Raw genomic sequence first — 22,111 nt, 5'->3', positions numbered from 1 at the left:
TTTTTTTATGTGTATTATATTTTTTAACTACTAAGTCCTTAATTATAATTGTTGGAAGCATGTATTACCGGAATTACTTGTGTTTTCCGGAAAGAATGTCGCATTAATACCATAAATTAAGTCACGATTTCGTACTTTCATGTCTTTTGTGATTCGTTGCATATTAACGTATTAATGTAAGTTACTGATATCGATGTTAAATTACCCAAAGATTAATACCAATGGGTGATAAGCATCTTAAATCCATGACGTTAAACTTTCTTGCTAAAGACTGTGCCTACGTATAGGGATTCAAACCTGTGACTCCCCTATAAAAGTTCATGATTTTTGTGAAATTTACACTTAAAAATGAGCATTCATCAGACACCTAAGACATTTACCACAAACACACCTTAACACTTGGATTGAAATGTATTATCTTTTTGTCATAAGTTATATTTCTTCACGTACATCTTAGCTTAAAAGTGTCTCATTAAATAAGGAATGTTTGTAATGCAAAGACATCAGATTTTACATAACCTAAAAATATTTATTTTCCTCGGTTTTCTGTTACTCCTATTTTACGCCTTTGTTAACAATAGAAGTTGCAAAGCTTCAAAACGTTCACGATGACATATCATTTTAAATTGTTTCATTAAATAACGCTAGTGTCGCTGAATTTTACAAGTTGAAAGGGTTACGTGTTCGTGTTTCTATTTAGAAAGGCAAATGGACGTTGACTGAATTTTCACAAAATGGTATGAAGTTTCATTTCTGTTTTTATGGTTTCGTTCAAATGATACAAATTTTTATTTTTATTCTTGAAAGCATTCAGATGCAAATTTCGTTGGTTTCCACGGCTAAATAAAATTTGCTTTTACAGTATCTGATATGTTCACAGAAGGTGATAAGAAAATGTTTAATTTTGTTCTCTCTGGCGGATGAAAAGATGAAAGCAAAGTTACAAAAAACAACTCGACCAATATAAAAACTTCGAGCTTCGTAACATGAACGACACATTACCCAATTTTTCACATCCTGTGAAGTATTTTTACTTTAATCTGCTCCATTATTGAGCCATGTAATTAATCGTTATGACAAACATCTGTGACAGTCGACATTTTCAGTATGTTTATCGAAACTGTAACACGACACTAATATGACAGATCTCACCCTCTCTGCTTATATAATCATATTTCAGGTGTGTTTAGAACCACCTCAGTGACATTGATGTTGCCTTTATTATTACGCCATTTTAAAATTGATTAGTCAATCATAACTACATAAAGTAATATTATTATCGCATGATACCATAATCTTTAGTGATAAATGAGTATCTTATTATATATTTCTTTGTTGAATCAGACTTAGTTTCCTTGCCCTGGATAGATAATAAGTATACGCCTATTATACTTGAGTAAAGTTGGCTTTTAGAGTCGTATCCAACAGAATATGCTTTGATATATCTTTGATATTCTGAATGAGACTGAAGTTAAGATTTGTTTTGGTAAACTTTAGCATTCAAATACGATCGGGTTTTACCAGTCGCTTTTCATGTAATTCAATATAGTTTTCATTATCCCTAATTGCCTTCCTCCGATCGTATCGATTCTTCGTGGGTCGACATCGTAAATGCCCTGCACTGTGATGTGGGTTATCTTCAGTAGTTAATCAAAATAACATTTTACTACAAGCAATTTGACCGAATTGATGGGACTGTGACGTTTGAGACACGCAGAAGCCATTATAACATTCGTCTGTTCACTGCAGCATTGTTGTCCATCCAATTTCCTACGAGGTTCATTTCCATTTAGGGCGGCTGTGGTACACCACGGAAAACAATTGAAGAAAAATCGATCTGTAGCGGTTGGTAATCCTGCTTCATATTCGGGAGGTCCCTGGTTCAACTCTCGGTCCGGAGACCGGCTGTTTGATGGCTTTCGTGATTTTTCTCAGTATTTTAAATAAAATTCGGGGATAATACCTTAAATTAGACCACGGCAGCTTCCTTATAAATTGTTCTGTGGGCTCAGTGTGGAGTTGGTGATTGTTGCAGGCTGTTGTGTTGGTACCGCAGGGCTTGAAAGGGTTATTTAGAATTTGTTGTTATGTTTTTATTGCGTCGGATTTTATTATTTCTTGTAGGATTATCAGAATGTTTTTTTAATCGGAAATGTTCCGTTGAAAACAAAACATATAAAGACATTGAATTAGTGGAATGTTACTCGTACTGTATCAACAGCTGGTTCAAGAACACACATCCTGAACTATGACAGCCATGTTTCGATTGTGTCAGTAAGAAAGTCAAGAATTACTAATTGGGGTCTTATCCCCATTGTTACTTGTAAATATGTAACACAAAACTCAGTAAATGCTAAAGATATTACAGTCGTTCAAGCTGTTGTAAATAAAACAAATGAAATTCTAAATCCGTGTTGTTTATGTACAGATAACAGTCAACGAGAAATTTTGATATTAATATTATCCGAAGTTTGTAGAATTGTTTGCATTAATATCGTAATTAGTTTATCAAAATTTAGACTAGCAAATAGGCTCACATTTACTGTCGAAATTCAAGAAATCTAAACAAAGTCTACCAACGATGGCGTGTGATTGCAGATAAACTATAAAAATAAAAATAAATGTTTTGTATCATGCAGATTTGTTTAAGATTTAATAATCATTGTGACTGTTTAAAATTAAAACGATTTTTCACGATGAAAAAGTATCTAATATGTTAATAAGAAGGAGGTAGAACTTTGCTCCGAAACGGAACACTGACAATTCACGAATTATATTTTGTGTTTTAAGAGGACTTATCTGTTTCTGACTTCTGGGACGAAGAAATATTGTTAGAAGACCGGCTATTATGTGAAGATATAGCCTATATTTGATCATGTATAAATCAAAGAACTCGGTTGGCGACCCACAGTGTTCCGACGGGCCTCCTTGGTACCATGAGTACACGTCGGCTAAGCCCCTGCTCCGCGTGTCGCAGGTTGTGGGTTTGGCACCCGTTGCATGGCCTAATCTTCGACCAGTTACATACGGCATTGTGCACACGTGTGTAATGTTCATTGCCCTCTTCGGCTGGTTCATCTACGCGACTGCCCTTACAATTCTGCAAGAGTACCCATTGAAGGAGGCCACTTATATCGTCCCAGACTTCTGCAACTCGGCGTCCCTCTACTTATCGTCCATTGTATCCCTTGCCCTGTGCGCTACAGCCAATCGTTACCGACCACAAACCATCATGCGTCTCGTTGCCCAGGTAACAGAATTCGGACTTCATTATTTTTCCCTTTTTTTTTTTTTGTAATTTATTTACGTAAAACTGAGATTTCTCCTGAACGAGAATTTAATGTAAGATTCCAGTTACAGCGACGAGTATGATTATGGACATCTTCTGCGTTGTTGCGCAGTTTACTGACGTTTCGGGGATGTTGCGTTATCAAGGCGATTAGTCACCCATCGCCCTGATGATAAAGACAAAAGTGTCTCTTAAACGTCGGTTAATTACGACTTGAAAATGTTTACATCCGATTTTGTGTTCCATAATTCAGAATTTCCACTCATTGAGACCAATTCATTCCCTCCGTTAGTCCAAAGTAATGGGTTTTACTGAACCTCGAAAGTTTTTACCATAAACAAATAGATCGTGTACAGTCTGGGCTAATAATTTTTCAGGTATTTTGAGGTCCAACTGTATAAGTTAAATCCATTCGCGTTATCGTCATAATTTAAAGTCGCTGTGGAGTAATCATTGCCCCTTTTTTTTCATATTCAGTGGGTCTCCGGTTCAAATCCCGAACAGGGGACCGGTCATCGTGTCTGAAGTTTTTCATACTTGTTTTCGAACCATCTACGCGCATGCTCAGATAGCTATTTAACTTCTAACTCCCGCTCATATATTTAATTCGTCGCACATAAATCGTACCTAGGCAGACGCGTTGTCATGGAAACCAGGAATCTTTCGAAATAGACGAATTGCGATTCGATGTTACAGGCGGACAACGCAGTGAACGCTGTTTGTCCGAGTTCGGTTCACGACAAGACGAGAATCCTAGTCACTGCTGAGCTGGTCGTAAGTGTGTCCGGGCTGACTCTGCTCGCCGTTTATGACAACGTCGTCTGGACCGGGAAGCTGTGGAACTTTCATAACTACACTGGCAGATACTATGCCCACCTCATCAATTTGCTTGTCGTCCTGCAGTTTTCCAGCCTCACTCTATTACTCAAACAACGCTTTGCTAGAATCAACAAGCTCTTGAAGTCCACTGTCATAACGTCAAAGTAAGTTGAAGTCCGAAGCTTACCAAAATTTCATGTTCTCCTTATTTCGTTATTAATGTAATTTTGATGTTTTTTAATCGCTTCAAAAAATATTACATATTCGGCTAAACGTAAAAAAATTACATAAGTATGAAACTTCTATCTGCATGATTTAAACCCGCGTCATTAAAAATATTATAAACTTCTACCAGAAAAAATATTATAAATACAAATATTACTTACATTTAGACAACTTCGTGCTTAATTTAATTTGTTCATTGATGGTTATTTGTGAAATTTTAAGACTAGAATTACACTGCAAGATTATTCTTAAGGATCTGAAGACAATTTTAGTGATACGAAATAAGTCTCTTTGTCTTTCAATACACTACATCTAAGTTTAATATAATTTTAGACTTTTCTGAGCGTGATAATAATATAATCTAAAAAAAAAATCCAATGTAATAATCCTGTATCTTTACCGGAAATTTAGTAAAGTGTCACATGAAACTTTCTTAAATCCGTGTTTGTTATGCAACATGCCAAGTTTCGAAGAATAATGTTAAAAATAGGAAATGTGCTCAACAGTGACAGTGATGCATGGTCACAGAGGTCCATTCTGGAAGATGCTGCCCCATCACAATTGGTTTTCAAGTCCAGAGCGCGCGGCTTTGCACCCCCTGTGGGCGTCTGGAGGGACCAACAAGTGCTAGCCCTCAGAAAGGCGCACTCCGCTTTGTGCGAAGTGGCGTCCACAGTAAATGACATGTACGGTGTGCAGGTACGAATATTCGCTCAGTACGTACACACTAATATATCATTCTTAGAACTATTTCGTCTTTTCCACGTAAAATATTATTAAGATGTTTTTAATTCTAAAGAATGGTGCGTTATGTTAGCTTCTGTGCCGATCTTAGTTTCGAATGCCTTAGAGACTCACTGAAATCAGGGATCAGAAAGGTAATTCTGACTCCTTGAGCAATATTAATCTTTGTTATGACGATTATGTATTTAACGTAAATCCAAATCCACCGAGTCTTTCTGCATTGTGATGTCGCCATATTATAATTCCGTAATTAATACGAATAGAGTTAAGGATCGCACTCCGTCGATTTTTTTCGAAAGAATCTAACATCTAGACAATGGTTGAATTGATTATTATGAAATTTGCTTCGGAGCTAACTCGTCAGTCGCCATTTGCAGTGAATTATCTTGGATTCCAAACCAGGTTTCTGCAGCAAAAAGCTAACCTGTAAACACCAAAGTGTCTCTTGATGTCGGCTGAAAGGAAAAATACAAAACTTGTTGGTTTATATATATTTTATCAGATGATATATGTATATACAGTCCAATTCCTTGCTAGACAGGATGTGGTGATTAGAAATGTCCTTGCTCTCAACCGTACCTCACGATGGTTTAACTGTTAACATCAGGCATAACGAAAATGTTATTACAAAAAATTTACGTTAACTTGTTCCATAAACATCAGTCTTAAAGGTTTTTGAAGTATTGAAATTCGCGAATGATCAGTGGACTTAAACGACTCTGTAAATCCTTTAATCAATCATCAGTCGTATCAAAGTCGCATAATTCCCCTTTCCATCTTGTTATCTCGACATTACGTATTCGTTGTAGACGTCAAATAACCCACGATTCATCACAATTTAAATTACTTGGAGTTCTTTATTCTGCTTAATTAATCTGCAGATCCTGCTGGTGATAACGTCCGATTTCATCGGCTCGGTGTGGCCTCTGTATCTGCTGCTCGTGACAAATTTCAACTCGGAGGAAACTCACACAACGCACCGGACCGTGGCTTGGTCTCTCCTCTTTCTCCTCTAAAGGTGTCTCAAGATCCTACTCGTAGTCGTCTCGTGCCACATGGCCAAGATAGAGGGCAGACGAACGGGCTGTGTGGTCCACCAAGTCCTTCTGCACGGAGAGGATCCTCGTGTAACAGGTACTGTGAATGCAACCACGTCAGTGTTATTACCGAGTATCGTCGTCACCTTGGTCTGTGTATTACCTTATCGTTGACAAATAAATGTTACGTCGTTGCCATTGAATGAAGATGACTATAATTTGGAAATAAATAAAGAAATATGTGTAATTATGGATGACTGCCATCTGGGTTCCAGCGCTGTGTAATCTCGTACAAGTGTACGAAAGTTTCAGAGGTCTGACTAGTCAGCAAGGACCACTGAAACGTCGGTAAACTTTATCAGATTACGAGGCCCAGAAGACAGCCATCTTCGTGCTCACCGCCGTGAGAACCTCAAATCCTACTAATCAAGTGTAATTTTGCCTTTCGGGTACGGGGGTGAGTGGAATTTTCAATGTTATGGCTCACGTATGTGTTCGCAGGGACTTATTATTATTAACTTGCTTTCCAGGGGGCTGCTCCCGACTGCTGCAGTTACAGATGTTCTCTCAGCAGCTGGTGCACACCAGAGAGCAGATAGATTTTACTGCATGCGGTCTCTTCCCGTTGGACATGACCTTACTGCACTCTGTGGTGGGGGCAGTGACCACCTACATCATCATTTTGATGCAATTTCAAACCAAGTAGCTGTGTGGAGATCGATCTCGTCTTATTCGCAGAAAATGGTAAGACCGATGCGAGGGAAAGTCAAATTTACATATAATGTAGCAGAAATTGAAGGTATAATTTCATAATTTCACAGACTAGTGACTTATTTGTGTCCTGAATTTCGTATGGTACTGATTTTAACGTTTATATTTGTCCGACATAACCTAAAAGGTTAGCCATTCTCCATGTGTATAATGTTCAACATGAAGCCCATTGTATATTACGTCACGTAAGTTTTTCTGCATGTAGAGAATGTCCAGCAACAGGGTACCCATTGCTTAACTACAGCTGTCAAAAAATTAAAATAAACGTGGGTCTTATCTGCAACGGTTTGACAAGAAAATACTCCGTACTCACAATGCGTTGGCTGTGTTTGAGAAATTTGTTCACTAAGCTACGCAAATGGCGTACGTAGGTTAGGTTAGGTTAGTCAGTGCTTGACATCTCAGTTCTACGTGCGTTTCCTACAGGAAGAGTTACAACTGATGTTCGAACATGTTTCTCTGTTAACCAGGCAGATGGCGCATCTCCTCATTTGGTAGGCAGAAGACTGCGTTTTTGAATCAACAGAATCCTCACCGTCGAATTTTCCGAGGTGGTCCAGTTGCTTAGCCAGCAAGATCACAAAATCTTTCGCCTTTGGACTACTTTCTCTGTAGTGAAATGGAACACACGCCTCTATTGTGCACACGTATAATGTCGAAAGTTAATTCACGGCGTTTAATGACACATCTCGGCAATTCACACGTACACGTACATGAGACCGTAAGTGTAATGTTGTACTTGTCTCCATCTTGCATACGTCACTGAAAGGAGAACGTTCTCTCGTCTTCACTGTACGAAGCACACAGTGGTTTAAATGTCATCTTATGAGACGCATGAGATATCATTTAGATAAACAGCCGTATGTTTGTAATGTATATGGATTAAGATACTCAAGAACGGATTCCCTGAGGAGACATAAGGTGAAACATATTCTTCTGGATAAGATACACAGATCATATTTATGTGATGTATGTGGTAAGGGATTCTCAAATAGAACCTATCTCAAAAGGCTTTCTATTGTGCATGGAAATGGAAAGTCATATTTGTGTGATCGGTGTAGAAAAACATTTACTCAGTTGGGTGATATGGAACGACATGCAACAGTGCATACAGGTCGAGAATCGCAGAAACGTGACACACGTGGAAAGTCTTTTCAGGAGCGAATGAGCCTTCTAAGGCATTAGGTACACCAGAGTAAATAAAATTTGCTTTACTGTAATACATGTGGTAGAAGCTTTACACGTAAGGACTGTCTTCAATCTCAAATATTTCGACATGTGGCACAAAAATTATTTGTTTGTACGTCTTGCGGAAGGAATTACACAGATTAAGGGTAAGATTTCACGTTCACACAGCGGCAGATACGAAGATTACTATTCTGGGATGTCGCTCCCTTCCACTTCTTCACTGTATTCAATGGAGTGATCCAACGGGAAGATGTTTCCAGAAGTTTCGTATCTAGAAGTCCAGACTGTAATTGCATTGTTTGCCGAAATGCTGGTTAACATGAAACATTCAACTCCCACCGAGGAAACCTACGGCCAAGTTTAGTTCAGTTATCTGTGCACTAGAAGGCAGATATATTATCGCTGACTGCAAAAGGACGCTTTTATCATTGTCCATGTTTGTTCAGAAGTGTAAAGTAATATCAGTACGATCCTCTCAAGCTACTTTCCTATTCAATACACCAATCAAGATGTGTGATGAACGAGATTCATACGTTCAAATAATGTTGCAGTCTCTCGCAAAAAGAGTGCCAAAAATAGTACTACACAGAGCAGAAGAAATATTTCCATCTCTGAAGGGTACCTCCGTAAGTATTAAAATAAACATAACTAATAGTTATATAAAAAGATCTCTAGACGTTATATTATAATGTGGTTGAAAAAGATTCCCGTCTTGAGTTCATTATGTTATGTCTACCATGAGCAGGACCACTACACAGTTAACAGTGTGGAATTAGCCTTTATAAATGAAAGAAGGTGTGTATGTATCTATGGGGATTGAATGTGAGATGCTTGTGTACAAGGCTATGTACATTGGCATCAATACAGTAAGACTCATGTAAATTTCTTGTTTCATCAACACAAGATTAATGAATTTTCTTGCCGCACATAACATTACAGCAGTTTTTTATTTTCTGTAAATTTTGATGTGAAAAAGATTTGTGAGATACAATTTCATACTCAAATTACTCGGTATTAGCTTGAGATCACCCCATATTCTATTTCAGAATATGGTATTGTAGATTCTCATCCAGTTTATACCTGCTTTTAATGCATATCATCTCAAGGAATTATGTTTAACTCATAATTTTACAGCAGAATATTGATAAAATCAAGATAGAAAATGAAGTGGATGTTCTGAGTGAAGAAGATTCTGTTTGCGTGAGAAATGATGAGGTTAGCACACCATCAGCTTTTCCCATAATAAAGGATGAATGGAAGGTAAGCCTCCTTTTAACCACATTATTTATGGTTCTTATCTGTTTGTGTGTATGTACAAGTGTATCCATACATGCATGCTGTTTTAGGTTAACTGTTTTATAAAAACAACATTTCTGAAACATAATAATTGTATAAGTGTATGGTGGTTTTACAGAACTGTATGGATTTGGTGAAAGATGAACCTGATTCAGACAGTGATATGTGTCAGGATGGAAATCAGGTCATGAGTGTAAAACTTGAGGATGTCTCAGATATAAAAATTGAGGAACATCCTATTCCAATAACAAATCTGGTTATGAAGGATGAACAGGAGGTAAGTCCGTTAAACTGTTAATTGTCCTCATGTAATGAAAAAAGTCCCTTCTGATGAATAAATTTTAAATTGTATCTAAGTTATGAATGGTATCATAGACAATCTTCAGACATTCGTAGATCCTGATAATTATTCCGCAGATGAATTCAGAGCACTGTGTTAGTTTTCGCAGCCTCTACCCCTTCCATGTGAAGTAAGGATATGGTGCGCTGAATTACCAGATTGTACTCGCAGTAGATCTTATTTAGGATTGATGTATTATGTATTCCCATTTGCCTTCTCATCATAAGTGGTATCACTGAAAGAATAAAATTAAATCCACACTCTGAACTACTTTGTTGTTTTTGCTTCATTCATCTTGTCATTAAGTTTGAAACTTGTGTAACTGCAGCTTGACAGTCAGTAGGAGAGAGAGGGGCTCTGCGGTGTAAGAAGAGACTTCCCAAAAGTGAATTGGAGTGAAATCTCCACTCGCAGTTTACATTCTTTCTGGGATTTTAGATTTTTGGGTGGCACTGTAATTTCTGACAGTGACTGTGAATTTACACGTAGCTATCCCACTGTGTATAAAAATGTGTTTACTATGGAATTCAGATCCAACCTGGTACAGAGTAAGTACCAAGATAATTAAGTGTCTTGGCGTTTATTGTTTGAGTATGATGTTAAATTGGGGGCTGAAGTTTATGTCACATACCTCAGTGAATTTACTGTTGTAAACTGTGATGTAGACTTCAAATTCTTGCACACCTTCCACTAAATGTGGGTCAGGTAATGGGATTTGGTAGAAAAACCTATCATGTTGCTTTCAAACTCATTCTTCTTCTTTTTAAAGAAAAGTTTATGATAATTATTTTCTCTTTTCTTCAGCGGAGTCCTCAGAATGTACATGAACTTAAGCAAGGTGGGGGACATCCCAATTCTTGTGATGTATGCAGTAAAACATTCTCTTATCCAAGTGAACTAAAGAGACATCAACGCATGCATAGTGGAGAGTATCCATTCACCTGTAATGTGTGCAATAAGTCGTTCCGACATAATTGTAATTTGAAGATACATAAATGTGTACATAATAATGAGCGTCCATATTTGTGTGAAGTGTGTAATAAATCATTCACTCAGAAGAACAGTTTGAAAGTACATCAAGTCATACACAGTGGAGAGCGTCCATATTCGTGTGACATGTGTTTTAAATTATTCACTCAGAAGAACAGTTTGAAAGTACATCAAGTCATACACAGTGGAGAGCGTCCATATTCTTGTGATGTATGTGATAAATCATTCACTGACAAGAGTAGTCTGAGAAAACATCAAGTCATACACACTGGAGAGCGTCCATATTCGTGTGACGTGTGTAATAAATCATTCACTCAGAAGATAAGTCTGAAAGAACATCAAGTCATACACAGTGGAGTGCGTCGATATTCGTGTGATGTGTGTAATAAATCATTCACTCGGAAGAAAGTTCTGAAAGTACATCAAGTCATACACAGTGGAGAGCGTCCATATTCTTGTGACGTGTGTAATAAATCATTCACTCAGAAGTACAGTCTGAAAGTACATCAAGTCATACACAGTGGAGAGCGCCCATATTCTTGTGACGTTTGTAATAAATCATTCACTGACAAGAGTAGTCTGAAAAAACATCAAGTCATACACAGTTTAGAGCGTCCATATTCTTGTGACGTGTGTAGTAAATCATTCACTCGGAGCAGCAGTCTGAAGAAACATCGTTTATTACATTCATAACCTGTGATGTGTGTGACAGATCATTCAGTCACTAGGGTCGTCTGAAGAGACATTAGAGCATGTAACATGGATAGTGTCCATGCTTCTGTGTGTGTATGTGCGCTAAACAGCGTGATCTCAAGAATCATTAATGTATGTATGGGTGTTTTTTTTCTATCATGTGTGTAATACGTCGTTTCATTGTCAGGGTACTCTGTGGAGACATAATTATATACACAGCATCCATATCACGTGATTTCTGCTTCGAGTTTCTGAACAAATGTCATCTTATTCATAACTGATGTGTGTGTAAGAACATGTCCTGGAATTGGTGTAACAATTTACAAAAGAGGAAATGGTAGAAACGAACAGGTCTAAGAATTTCAGTAAAACTTGTCAACATTCACAGCCTGAGATCTGTGATAAATTTATTAAGAAGGATTTCCAATGAAGACTCAAAATAAGACATAAGTAATATTAATTGCTGTTTTGTTTTTCTTCCTTCCCGAGCCAACTTCGGTTTAAACGATGTACAAGGTTCGTGTTTGAACTCGGTACACAGAACTAATAGTACAGAGTATTTAACGTTGTCAGTCAATATGTTTATTTGACAATGCTGAATTTAGTGCTTTCAGACGTTATTATAAAGGTGTTAACTTCTACTATACTTTGTCCTTGATCACTTGAATATGTTTTTACCAGTGGTGGCCCGTCCATAAGAGCGACAGCACCCCCTATAATTTTTCAAAAATTGAAAAAATAATTGTTTGTGTTTATATAATTTGTAACAGTTTATTTCCTCTATATCGTTATTTTAATATTGCCCCTTACGTTGTCATTATCCACTAATCGTCTTAACTGACAATAAGTCCGCGGGTAAGGAGTGCGAAAGAGAAATAGGGCTGCAGCGATTTCAGCGCTGCTGGCTGGCTGGTCCAAAGTTGCGAGCGCAGTGTGAGGTAGAGTGAGGGGCAGTTCACTGTTACAGCGCGAATCGGAGCTGCAGTCCCTGCATCCGGCTTAGAGTAAACACACTTGCCTGGTACCACGTGTTTTAGGCTGGTTTCGGGGTTTTTGTTAATGAGTGTTCAATAATTCTGTGTGCTGACTATTTTTGCTCTGATAATGATAATGAGCAAAGGAAGTGCATCATAGTTACAGCGAATTGCCTTTTCTAAATTGTTTTTGACTGAAAAAAGAGATGTAAAAACTCATGGCCATTCTCTTGCAGACTTAGAAATAGAAAATCATCATCGAGCAGTTATGGGTTTTCTCCTGATGTATTGTTATGTGTTGAAAAACTATTCTGATTTTTCCGCTTTGCGCAGCACTACCACTGCTCAGACTCAGGAGCAGCCACTGGTTTTTACTTTGTTATTAATAGGACAGTGCTTCTTTTATTGTTATATTCCTCTGTGCATAATATATTTTTAATCTTGATAAAATTACTTTCTGTGTCATCTTTATTGGTGAACACAATAGTATTAATACTTTATGAGAAAAATGTAAGTGCTTAATTCTACCCAGGGCCTTGGCCGAATATAAGACTTGGAATTTTGTATTGTTTATGTATTTTTAAAGAATGCCCATAGGAAGATTAATTGTTTATGTAACGGACATTTCTTCATACTCCAGATAGTACATAAAGCATGTAGTTGTACATTCAGAGGTCACAGTTAATGTGTTACACTGATTTTTATTTATAGTATGTCATTTTGGGTCCATATCCTCTATGGATGAACATAAGTTATCTGACAGCTGAACGTAAACATTATTTCATGTTGAAGATGACTGTCTTCTGGGATGTTATGGCGTGTGGTCTGATGGAAGTTTGTCGATGTTTGCTGCCTCTGCCCTGAAGATAGAGGCAGCAAACAAATGTGAAAGTCTTGCCACCTTTTTCCAGACTACATGTTGTGACATTCATGAAGATGGTCGTCTAATACTTGCTACTCTGAGACCCTAAAATATGACGTTGTTTGTTGTTGTTGGCAACTTAAATAGTTAAGTACGCAGCAGAAAATAGGTAATTAAAGAAGCTGAAAACCATTGTGTGAGATTATACATACAATGCGATATTTGTTGTGTTAGTATCTTTGTGGGAGTGATGTAACATCTACAGTAACACAGATGCACTTTCAATAAATGAATGCTAAGACCTTTTGTCTGTTATTTTTGTATTTGGTTTATGCTGTTACAACAAAGTTTTTTAGGAAACCTGAAAGGAAGAGACCACTTTGAAGATCTACATGTAGATGGATCTTAATGAAGGAAGGTGAGAGGTTTGAGTGTGGATTCATGTGGCTCAGGATGTGGTCCATTGGTGAACATGGTTATGAGCCTTCTTTTTATGGCTCGTTCTTGTTCTTGTACTCAAGCAACGGCAATTTTGAGGCATTGCGACAGTGGGAAAGGCAGTAGTGGGTCCTGGACTGTAAACCAGCAAAATTTGACTTTCACGCAGGAAACCTACGGATTCACTTGCACATTTACTACAGACCTCTCAGGATACACTTAAGGCCTTTCTTTTGTTTATTTCACGGTCCATTGTGTGTGCGGTTTATTTAACGACGCTGCTGCTAGTGGCTCGGTTGATGAATGTTGGTTGCATGCGGTCACTTCCCGTTGGACATGACCTTACTGCACTCTGTGGTGGGGGCAGTGACCACTTACATCATCATTTTGATGCAATTTCAAACCAAGTAGCTGTGTGGAGATCGATCTCGTCTTATTCGCAGGAAACGGTAAGAGCGATGCGAGGGAAAGTCAAATGTTAAAGGCATTTACTTTACCTCAGAAGTTATGTTAATTTTCGAATTATTTCCATTAAGTAGTCACTTAGATGCTACCATCGAAATGAAGTTATTTGTTTGAATCTGCTTATTAGTCTTTTTTTAATTTTAAAGGATGGTGGTCTTATGCTTCCTTTTCGTACCACCAGTTTTCTCGTTGTGTTCCACACTAAGTGTGCCTAACGACTGCAATTTAAACAGCGTATTTAAGTAATACAGTAGTTAAATCAAAATCAACTTATCTGTCAGGGTTATAGGCTACTCGTAAGTTGCAATTTATGAAGAAAGAAAATTTTGGGGGTGACATCAGAAGTGTTTTTGGAACATCGCGTGACGTACACTTCTATTCAAATGTTTTTATCTGTACATATAATGTAGCAGAAATTGAAGGTATAATTTCACAGACTAGTGACTTATTTGTGTCCTGAATTTCGTATGATACTGATTTTAACGTTTATATTTGTGCGACATAACCTAAAAGGTTACCCATTCTCCATGTGTATAATGTTCAACATGAAGCCCATTGTATATTACGTCACGTAAGTTGTTCTGCATGTAGAGAATGTCCAGCAACAGGGAACCCATTGCTTAACTACAGCTGTCAAAAAATTAAAATAAACGTGGGTCTTATCTGCAACGGTTTGACAAGAAAATACTCCGTACTCACAATGCGTTGGCTGTGTTTGAGAAATTTGTTCACTAAGCTACGCAAATGGCGTACGTAGGTTAGGTTAGTCAGTGCTTGACATCTCAGTTCTACGTGCGTTTCCTACAGGAAGAGTTACAACTGATGTTCGAACATGTTTCTCTGTTAACCAGCCAGATGGCGCATCTCCTCATTTGGTAGGCAGAAGACTGCGTTTTTGAATCAACAGAATCCTCACTGTCGAATTTTCCGAGATGGTCCAGTTGCTTAGCCAGCAAGATCACAAAATCTTTCGCCTTTGGACTACTTTCTCTGTAGTGAAATGGAACACACGCCTCTATTGTGCACACGCATAATGTCGAAAGTTAATTCACGGCATACGTCCTCTCGTCTTCACTGTACGAAGCACACAATGGTTTAAATGTCATCTTATGAGACGCATGAGATATCATTTAGATAAGCAGCCGTATGTTTGTAATGTATATGGATTAAGATACTCAAGAACGGATTCCCTGAGGAGACATAAGGTGAAACATATTCTTGTGGATAAGATACACAGATCATATTTATGTGATGTATGTGGTAAGAGATTCTCAAATAGAACCTATCTCAAAAGGCATTCTATTGTGCATGGAAATGGAAAGTCATATTTGTGTGATCGGTGTGGAAAAACATTTACTCAGTTGGGTGATATGGAACGACATGCAACTTTGCATACAGGTCGAGAATCGAAGAAATGTGACACACGTGGAAAGTCTTTTCAGAAGCGAATGAGCCTTCTAAGGCATTAGGTACACCAGAGAAATAAAATTTGCTTTACTGTAATACATGTGGTAGAAGCTTTACACGTAAGGACTGTCTTCAATCTCAAATATTTCGACATGTGGCACAAAAACTATTTGTTTGTACGTCTTGTGGAAGGAATTACACAGATTAAGGGTAAGATTTCACGTTCACACAGCGGCAGATACGAAGATTACTGTCTTCTGGGATGTCGCTCCCTTCCACTTCTTCACTGTATTCAATGGAGTGATCCAACGGGAAGATGTTTCCAGAAGTTTCGTATCTAGAAGTCCAGACCGTAATTGCATTGTTTGCCGAAATGCTGGTTAACATGAAAACATTCAACTCCCACCGAGGAAACCTACGGCCAAGTTTAGTTCAGTTATCTGTGCACTAGAAGGCAGACATATTATCGCTGACTGCAAAAGGACGCTTATATCATTGTCCACGTTTGTTCAGAAGTGTGAAGTAATATCAGTACGATTCTCTCAAGCTAATTTCCTATTCAATACACCAATCAAGATGTGTGATGAACGAGATTCATACGTTCAAATAATGTTGCAGTCTCCCGCAAAAAGAGTGCCAAAAATTGTATTACACAGAGCTGAAGAAATATTTCCATCTCTGAAGGGTACCTCCGTAAGTATTAAAACAAACATACCTAATAGTTATATAAAAAGGTCTCAAGACGTTATATTATAATGTGGTTGAAAAAGATTCCCGTCTTGAGTTCATGTCTACCATGAGCATGTCCACTACACAGTTAACAGTGTGGAATTAGCCTTTATAAATGAAAGAAGGTGTGTATGTATCTATGGGGATTGAATGTGAGATACTTGTGTACAAGGCTATGTACATTGGCATCAATACAGTGAGACTCGTGTAAATTTCTTGTTTCATCAACACAAGATTAATGAATTTTCTTGCCGCACATAACATTACAGCAGTTTTTTATTTTCTGTAAATTTTGATGTGAAAAAGATTTGTGAGATACAATTTTATACTCAAATTACTCAGTATTAGCTTGAGGGCACCCCATATTCTATTTCAGAATATGGTATTGTAGATTCTCATCCAGTTTATACCTGCTTTTAATGCATATCATCTCAAGGAATTATGTTTAACTCATAATTTTACAGCAGAATATTGATAAAATCAAGATAGAAAATGAAGTGGATGTTCTGAGTGAAGAAGATTCTGTTTGCGTGAGAAATGATGAGGTTAGCACACCATCAGCTTTTCCCATAATAAAGGATGAATGGAAGGTAAGCCTCCTTTTAACCACATTATTTATGGTTCTTATCTGTTTGTGTGTATGTAGAAGTGTATCCATACAGGCATGCTGTTTTAGGTTAACTGTTTTATAAAAACAACATTTCTGCAAAACAATAATTGTATATTGGTTTTACAGAACTGTATGGATTCTGTGAAAGATGAACCTGATTCAGACAGTGATATGTGTCAGGATGGAAATCAGGTCATCGGTGTAAAAGCTGAGGATGTCTCAGATATAAAAATTGAGGAACATCCTATTCCAATAACAAATCTGGTTATGAAGGATGAACAGGAGGTAAGTCCGTTAAACTCTTAATTATCCTCATGTAATAAAAAAAGTCCCTTCTGATGAATAAATTTTAAATTGTATCTAAGTTATGAATGGTATCATAGACAATCTTCAGACATTCGTAGATCCTGATAGTTATTCCGCAGATGAATTCAGAGCACTGTGTTAGTTTTCGCAGTCTCTACCCCTTCCATGTGAAGTAAGGATATGGTGCGCTGAATTACCAGATTGTACTCGCAGTAGATCTTATTTAGGATTGATGTATTCCCATTTGCCTTCTCATCATAAGTGGTATCACTGAAAGAATAAAATTAAATCCACACTCTGAACTACTTTGTTGTTTTTGCTTCATTCATCTTGTCATTAAGTTTGAAACTTGTGTAACTGCAGCTTGACAGTCAGTAGGAGAGAGAGGGGCTCTGCGGTGTAAGAAGAGACTTCCCAAAAGTGAATTGGAGTGAAATCTCCACTCGCAGTTTACATTCTTTCTGGGATTTTAGATTTTTGGGTGGCACTGTAATTTCTGACAGTGACTGTGAATTTACACGTAGCTATCCCACTGTGTAAAAAAATGTGTTTACTATGGAATTCAGATCCAACCTGGTACAGAGTAAGTACCAAGATAACTAAGTGTCTTGGCGTTTATTGTTTGAGTATGATGTTAAATTGGGGGCTGAAGTTTATGTCACATACCTCAGTGAATTTACTGTTGTAAACTGTGATGTAGACTTCAAATTCTTGCACACCTTCCACTAAATGTGGGTCAGGTAATGGGATTTGGTAGAAAAACCTATCATGTTGCTTTCAAACTCATTCTTCTTCTTTTTTAAGAAAAGTTTATCATAATTATTTTCTCTTTTCTTCAGCGGAGTCCTCAGAATGTACATGAACTTAAGCAAGGTGGGGGACATCCCAATTCTTGTGGTGTATGCAGTAAAACATTCTCTTATCCAAGTGAACTAAAGAGACATCAACGCATGCATAGTGGAGAGTGTCCATTCACCTGTAATGTGTGCAATAAGTCGTTCCGACATAATTATAATTTGAAGATACATAAATGTGTACTTAGTGATGAGCGTCCATATTTGTGTAACGTGTGTAATAAATCATTCACTCAGAAGGACAGTCTGAAAGTACATCAAGTCATACACAGTGGAGAGCGTCCATATTCGTGTGACGTGTGTTTTAAATTATTCACTCAGAAGAGTAGTCTGAAAGAACATCAAGTCATACACAGTGGAGAGCGTCCATATTCTTGTGACGTATGTGATAAATCATTCACTCACAAGAGTATTCTGAAAGAACATCAAGTCATACACAGTGGAGAGCGTCCATATTCTTGTGACGTGTGTAATAAATCATTCACTCACAAGAGTAGTCTGAAGAAACATCAAGTCATACACAGTGGAGAGTGTCGATATTCGTGTGATGTGTGTAATAAATCATTCACTCAGAAGTACAGTCTGAAAGAACATCAAGTCATACACAGTAGAGAGCGTCCATATTCGTGTGATGTGTGTGATAAGTCATTTACTTGGAGGAGAAGTCTGAAAGAACATCAAGTCATACACAGTGGAGAGCGTCCATATTCGTGTGATGTATGTAATAAGTCATTCACTCTGAAGAATTATCTGAAAGTACATCAAGTCATACACAGTGGAGAGCGTCCATATTCGTGTGACGTGTGTAATAAATCATTCAGTCTGAAGATGAGTCTGAAAGTACATCAAGTCATACACAGTGGAGAGCGTCCATATTCTTGTGACGTGTGTAATAAATCATTCACTGTGAAGAAAAGACTGAAAGAACATCAAGTCATACACAGTGGAGAGCGTCCATATTCTTGTGACGTGTGTGATAAGTCATTTATTTGGAGGAGAAGTCTGAAACACCATCAAGTCATACACACTGGAGAGCGTCCATATTCGTGTGACGTGTGTAATAAATCATTCACTCAGAAGAACAATCTGAAAGTACATCAAGTCATACACAGTGCAGAGCGTCCATATTCTTGTGACGGTTGTAATAAATCATTCAATGACAAGAGTAGTCTGAAACAACATCAAGTCATACACAGTGGAGAGCGTCCATATTCTTGTGACGTTTGTAATAAATCATTCACTGACAAGAGTAGTCTGAAAAAACATCAAGTCATACACAGTGGAGAGCGTCCATATTCTTGTGACGTGTGTAGTAAATCATTCACTCGGAGCAGCAGTCTGAAGAAACATCGTTTATTACATTCATAACCTGTGATGTGTGTGACAGATCATTCAGTCACTAGGGTCGTCTGAAGAGACATTAGAGCATGTAACATGGATAGTGTCCATGCTTCTGTGTGTGTATGTGCGCTAAACAGCGTGATCTCAAGAATCATTAATGTATGTATGGGTGTTTTTTTTCTATCATGTGTGTAATACGTCGTTTCATTGTCAGGGTACTCTGTGGAGACATAATTATATACACAACATCCATATCACGTGATTTCTGCTTCGAGTTTCTGAACAAATGTCATCTTATTCATAACTGATGTGTGTGTAAGAACATGTCCTGGAATTGGTGTAACAATTTACAAAAGAGGAAATGGTAGAAACGAACAGGTCTAAGAATTTCAGTAAAACTTGTCAACATTCACAGCCTGAGATCTGTGATAAATTTATTAAGAAGGATTTCCAATGAAGACTCAAAATAAGACATAAGTAATATTAATTGCTGTTTTGTTTTTCTTCCTTCCCGAGCCAACTTCGGTTTAAACGATGTACAAGGTTCGTGTTTGAACTCGGTACACAGAACTAATAGTACAGAGTATTTAACGTTGTCAGTCAATATGTTTATTTGACAATGCTGAATTTAGTGCTTTCAGACGTTATTATAAAGGTGTTAACTTCTACTATACTTTGTCCTTGATCACTTGAATATGTTTTTACCAGTGGTGGCCCGTCCATAAGAGCGACAGCACCCCCTATAATTTTTCAAAAATTGAAAAAATAATTGTTTGTGTTTATATAATTTGTAACAGTTTATTTCCTCTATATCGTTATTTTAATATTGCCCCTTACGTTGTCATTATCCACTAATCGGCTTAACTGACAATAAGTCCGCGGGTAAGGAGTGCGAAAGAGAAATAGGGCTGCAACGATTTCAGCGCTGCTGGCTGGCTGGTCCAATGTTGCGAGCGCAGTATGAGGTAGAGTGAGGGGCAGTTCACTGTTACAGCGCGAATCGGAGCTGCAGTCCCTGCATCCGGCTTAGAGTAAACACACTTGCCTGGTACCACGTGTTTTAGACTGGTTTCGGGGTTTTTGTTAATGAGTGTTCAATAATTCTGTGTGCTGACTATTTTTGCTCTGATAATGATAATGAGCAAAGGAAGTGCATCATAGTTACAGCGAATTGCCTTTTCTAAATTGTTTTTGACTGAAAAAAGAGATGTAAAAACTCATGGCCATTCTCTTGCAGACTTAGAAATAGAAAATCATCATCGAGCAGGTATGGGTTTTCTCCTGATGTATTGTTATGTGTTGAAAAACTATTCTGATTTTTCCGCTTTGCGCAGCACTACCACTGCTCAGACTCAGGAGCAGCCACTGGTTTTTACTTTGTTATTAATAGGACAGTGCTTCTTTTATTGTTATATTCCTCTGTGCATAATATATTTTTAATCTTGATAAAATTACTTTCTGTGTCATCTTTATTGGTGAACACAATAGTATTAATACTTTATGAGAAAAATGTAAGTGCTTAATTCTACCCGGGGCCTTGGCCGAATATAAGACTTGGAATTTTGTATTGTTTATGTATTTTTAAAGAATGCCCATAGGAAGATTAATTGTTTATGTAACGGACATTTCTTCATACTCCAGATAGTACATAAAGCATGTAGTTGTACATTCAGAGGTCACGGTTAATGTGTTACACTGATTTTTATTTATGGTATGTCATTTTGGGTCCATATCCTCTATGGATGAACATAAGTTATCTGACAGCTGAACGCAAACATTATTTCTTGTTGAAGTTGACTGTCTTCTGGGATGTTATGCCGTGTGGTCTGGTAGATGTTTGTCGATGATTGCTGCCTCTGCCCTGAAGATAGAGGCAGCAAACAAATGTGAAAGTCTTGCCACCTTTTTCCAGACTACATGACGTGACATTCATGAAGATGGTCGTCTAATACTTGCTACTCTTGAGACCCTAAAATATGACGTTGTTTGTTGTTGTTGGCAACTTAAATAGTTAAGTACGCAGCAGAAAATAGGTAATTAAAGAAGCTGAAAACCATTGTGTGAGATTATACATACAATGCGATATTTGTTGTGTTAGTATCTTTGTGGGAGTGATGTAACATCTACAGTAACACAGATGCACTTTCAATAAATGAATGCTAAGACCTTTTGTCTGCTATTTTTGTATTTGGTTTATGCTGTTACAACAAAGTTTTTTAGGAAACCTGAAAGGAAGAGACCACTTTGAAGATCTACATGTAGATGGATCTTAATGAAGGAAGGTGAGAGGTTTGAGTGTGGATTCATGTGGCTCAGGATGTGGTCCATTGGTGAACATGGTTATGAGCCTTCTTTTTATGGCTCGTTCTTGTTCTTGTACTCAAGCAACGGCAATTTTGAGGTATTGCGACAGTGGGAAAGGCAGTAGTGGGTCCTGGACTGTAAACCAGCAAAATTTGACTTTCACGCAGGAAACCTACGGATTCACTTGCACATTTACTACAGACCTCTCAGGATACACTTAAGGCCTTTCTTTTGTTTATTTCACGGTCCATTGTGTGTGCGGTTTATTTAACGACGCTGCTGCTAGTGGCTCGGTTGATGAGTGTTGGTGTGTGAGTAATGAGTTGGATATGGTGTGGAAGGATGTGGTCGTGGCTTAATTAAATTCGGCTTACAGTTGCGGCATTTTGCCACGGGAAACCTCACTGTGGCCTGTTTCTGGAACCTCCA

General features: G+C 37.7%; 3 protein-coding genes and 1 pseudogene across 6 annotated transcripts; all 4 read left to right on the top strand.

Moving 5' to 3' along the window:
- Positions 1 to 2,875: 2,875 nt before the first annotated feature.
- LOC110835150 (uncharacterized) lies at positions 2,876 to 6,137 on the top strand. The gene is made up of 4 exons (XM_022075083.2): positions 2,876 to 3,250; positions 3,986 to 4,272; positions 4,840 to 5,032; positions 5,959 to 6,137. Exons 1-4 carry the CDS (start codon positions 2,876 to 2,878, stop codon positions 6,091 to 6,093), a joined length of 990 nt encoding a protein of 329 aa, XP_021930775.1. The 3' UTR covers positions 6,094 to 6,137.
- Positions 6,138 to 7,360: 1,223 nt separating this feature from the next.
- On the top strand, positions 7,361 to 13,530 carry LOC110835157 (uncharacterized). Of its 2 annotated transcripts, none has more exons than XM_087344642.1 (4): positions 7,361 to 8,699; positions 9,211 to 9,333; positions 9,488 to 9,646; positions 10,514 to 13,530. In XM_087344642.1, the coding sequence occupies exons 1-4, from the start codon at positions 8,508 to 8,510 to the stop codon at positions 11,390 to 11,392; spliced, it is 1,353 nt and encodes a 450-aa protein (XP_087200768.1). In that variant the 5' UTR covers positions 7,361 to 8,507; the 3' UTR covers positions 11,393 to 13,530. The 2 variants fall into 2 exon arrangements, with proteins under 2 accessions (XP_087200768.1, XP_087200767.1); XM_087344641.1 differs by having other exon boundaries at positions 9,208 to 9,333.
- A 435-nt stretch (positions 13,531 to 13,965) lies between these two features.
- On the top strand, positions 13,966 to 16,208 carry LOC110841071 (uncharacterized; annotated as a pseudogene).
- LOC147874447 (uncharacterized) lies at positions 16,099 to 21,544 on the top strand. 3 transcript variants are annotated; one of them, XM_087344633.1, is made up of 4 exons: positions 16,099 to 16,231; positions 16,732 to 16,857; positions 17,004 to 17,162; positions 18,023 to 21,544. In XM_087344633.1, exons 1-4 carry the CDS (start codon positions 16,115 to 16,117, stop codon positions 19,403 to 19,405), a joined length of 1,785 nt encoding a protein of 594 aa, XP_087200759.1. In that variant the 5' UTR covers positions 16,099 to 16,114; the 3' UTR covers positions 19,406 to 21,544. The 3 variants fall into 3 exon arrangements, with proteins under 3 accessions (XP_087200759.1, XP_087200760.1, XP_087200761.1); XM_087344634.1 differs by having other exon boundaries at positions 16,102 to 16,231; positions 16,735 to 16,857; XM_087344635.1 differs by lacking the exon at positions 16,099 to 16,231 and adding an exon at positions 16,249 to 16,392.
- Positions 21,545 to 22,111: the final 567 nt, after the last annotated feature.

This window comes from Zootermopsis nevadensis, unplaced genomic scaffold (assembly GCF_977971745.1).
Source record: "Zootermopsis nevadensis isolate Lab colony 2312 unplaced genomic scaffold, Znev_1.0 Znev_ptg000008l, whole genome shotgun sequence".
Taxonomy (NCBI): domain Eukaryota; kingdom Metazoa; phylum Arthropoda; class Insecta; order Blattodea; family Termopsidae; genus Zootermopsis; species Zootermopsis nevadensis.
This window is presented reverse-complemented; position numbering and strand designations above follow the sequence as displayed.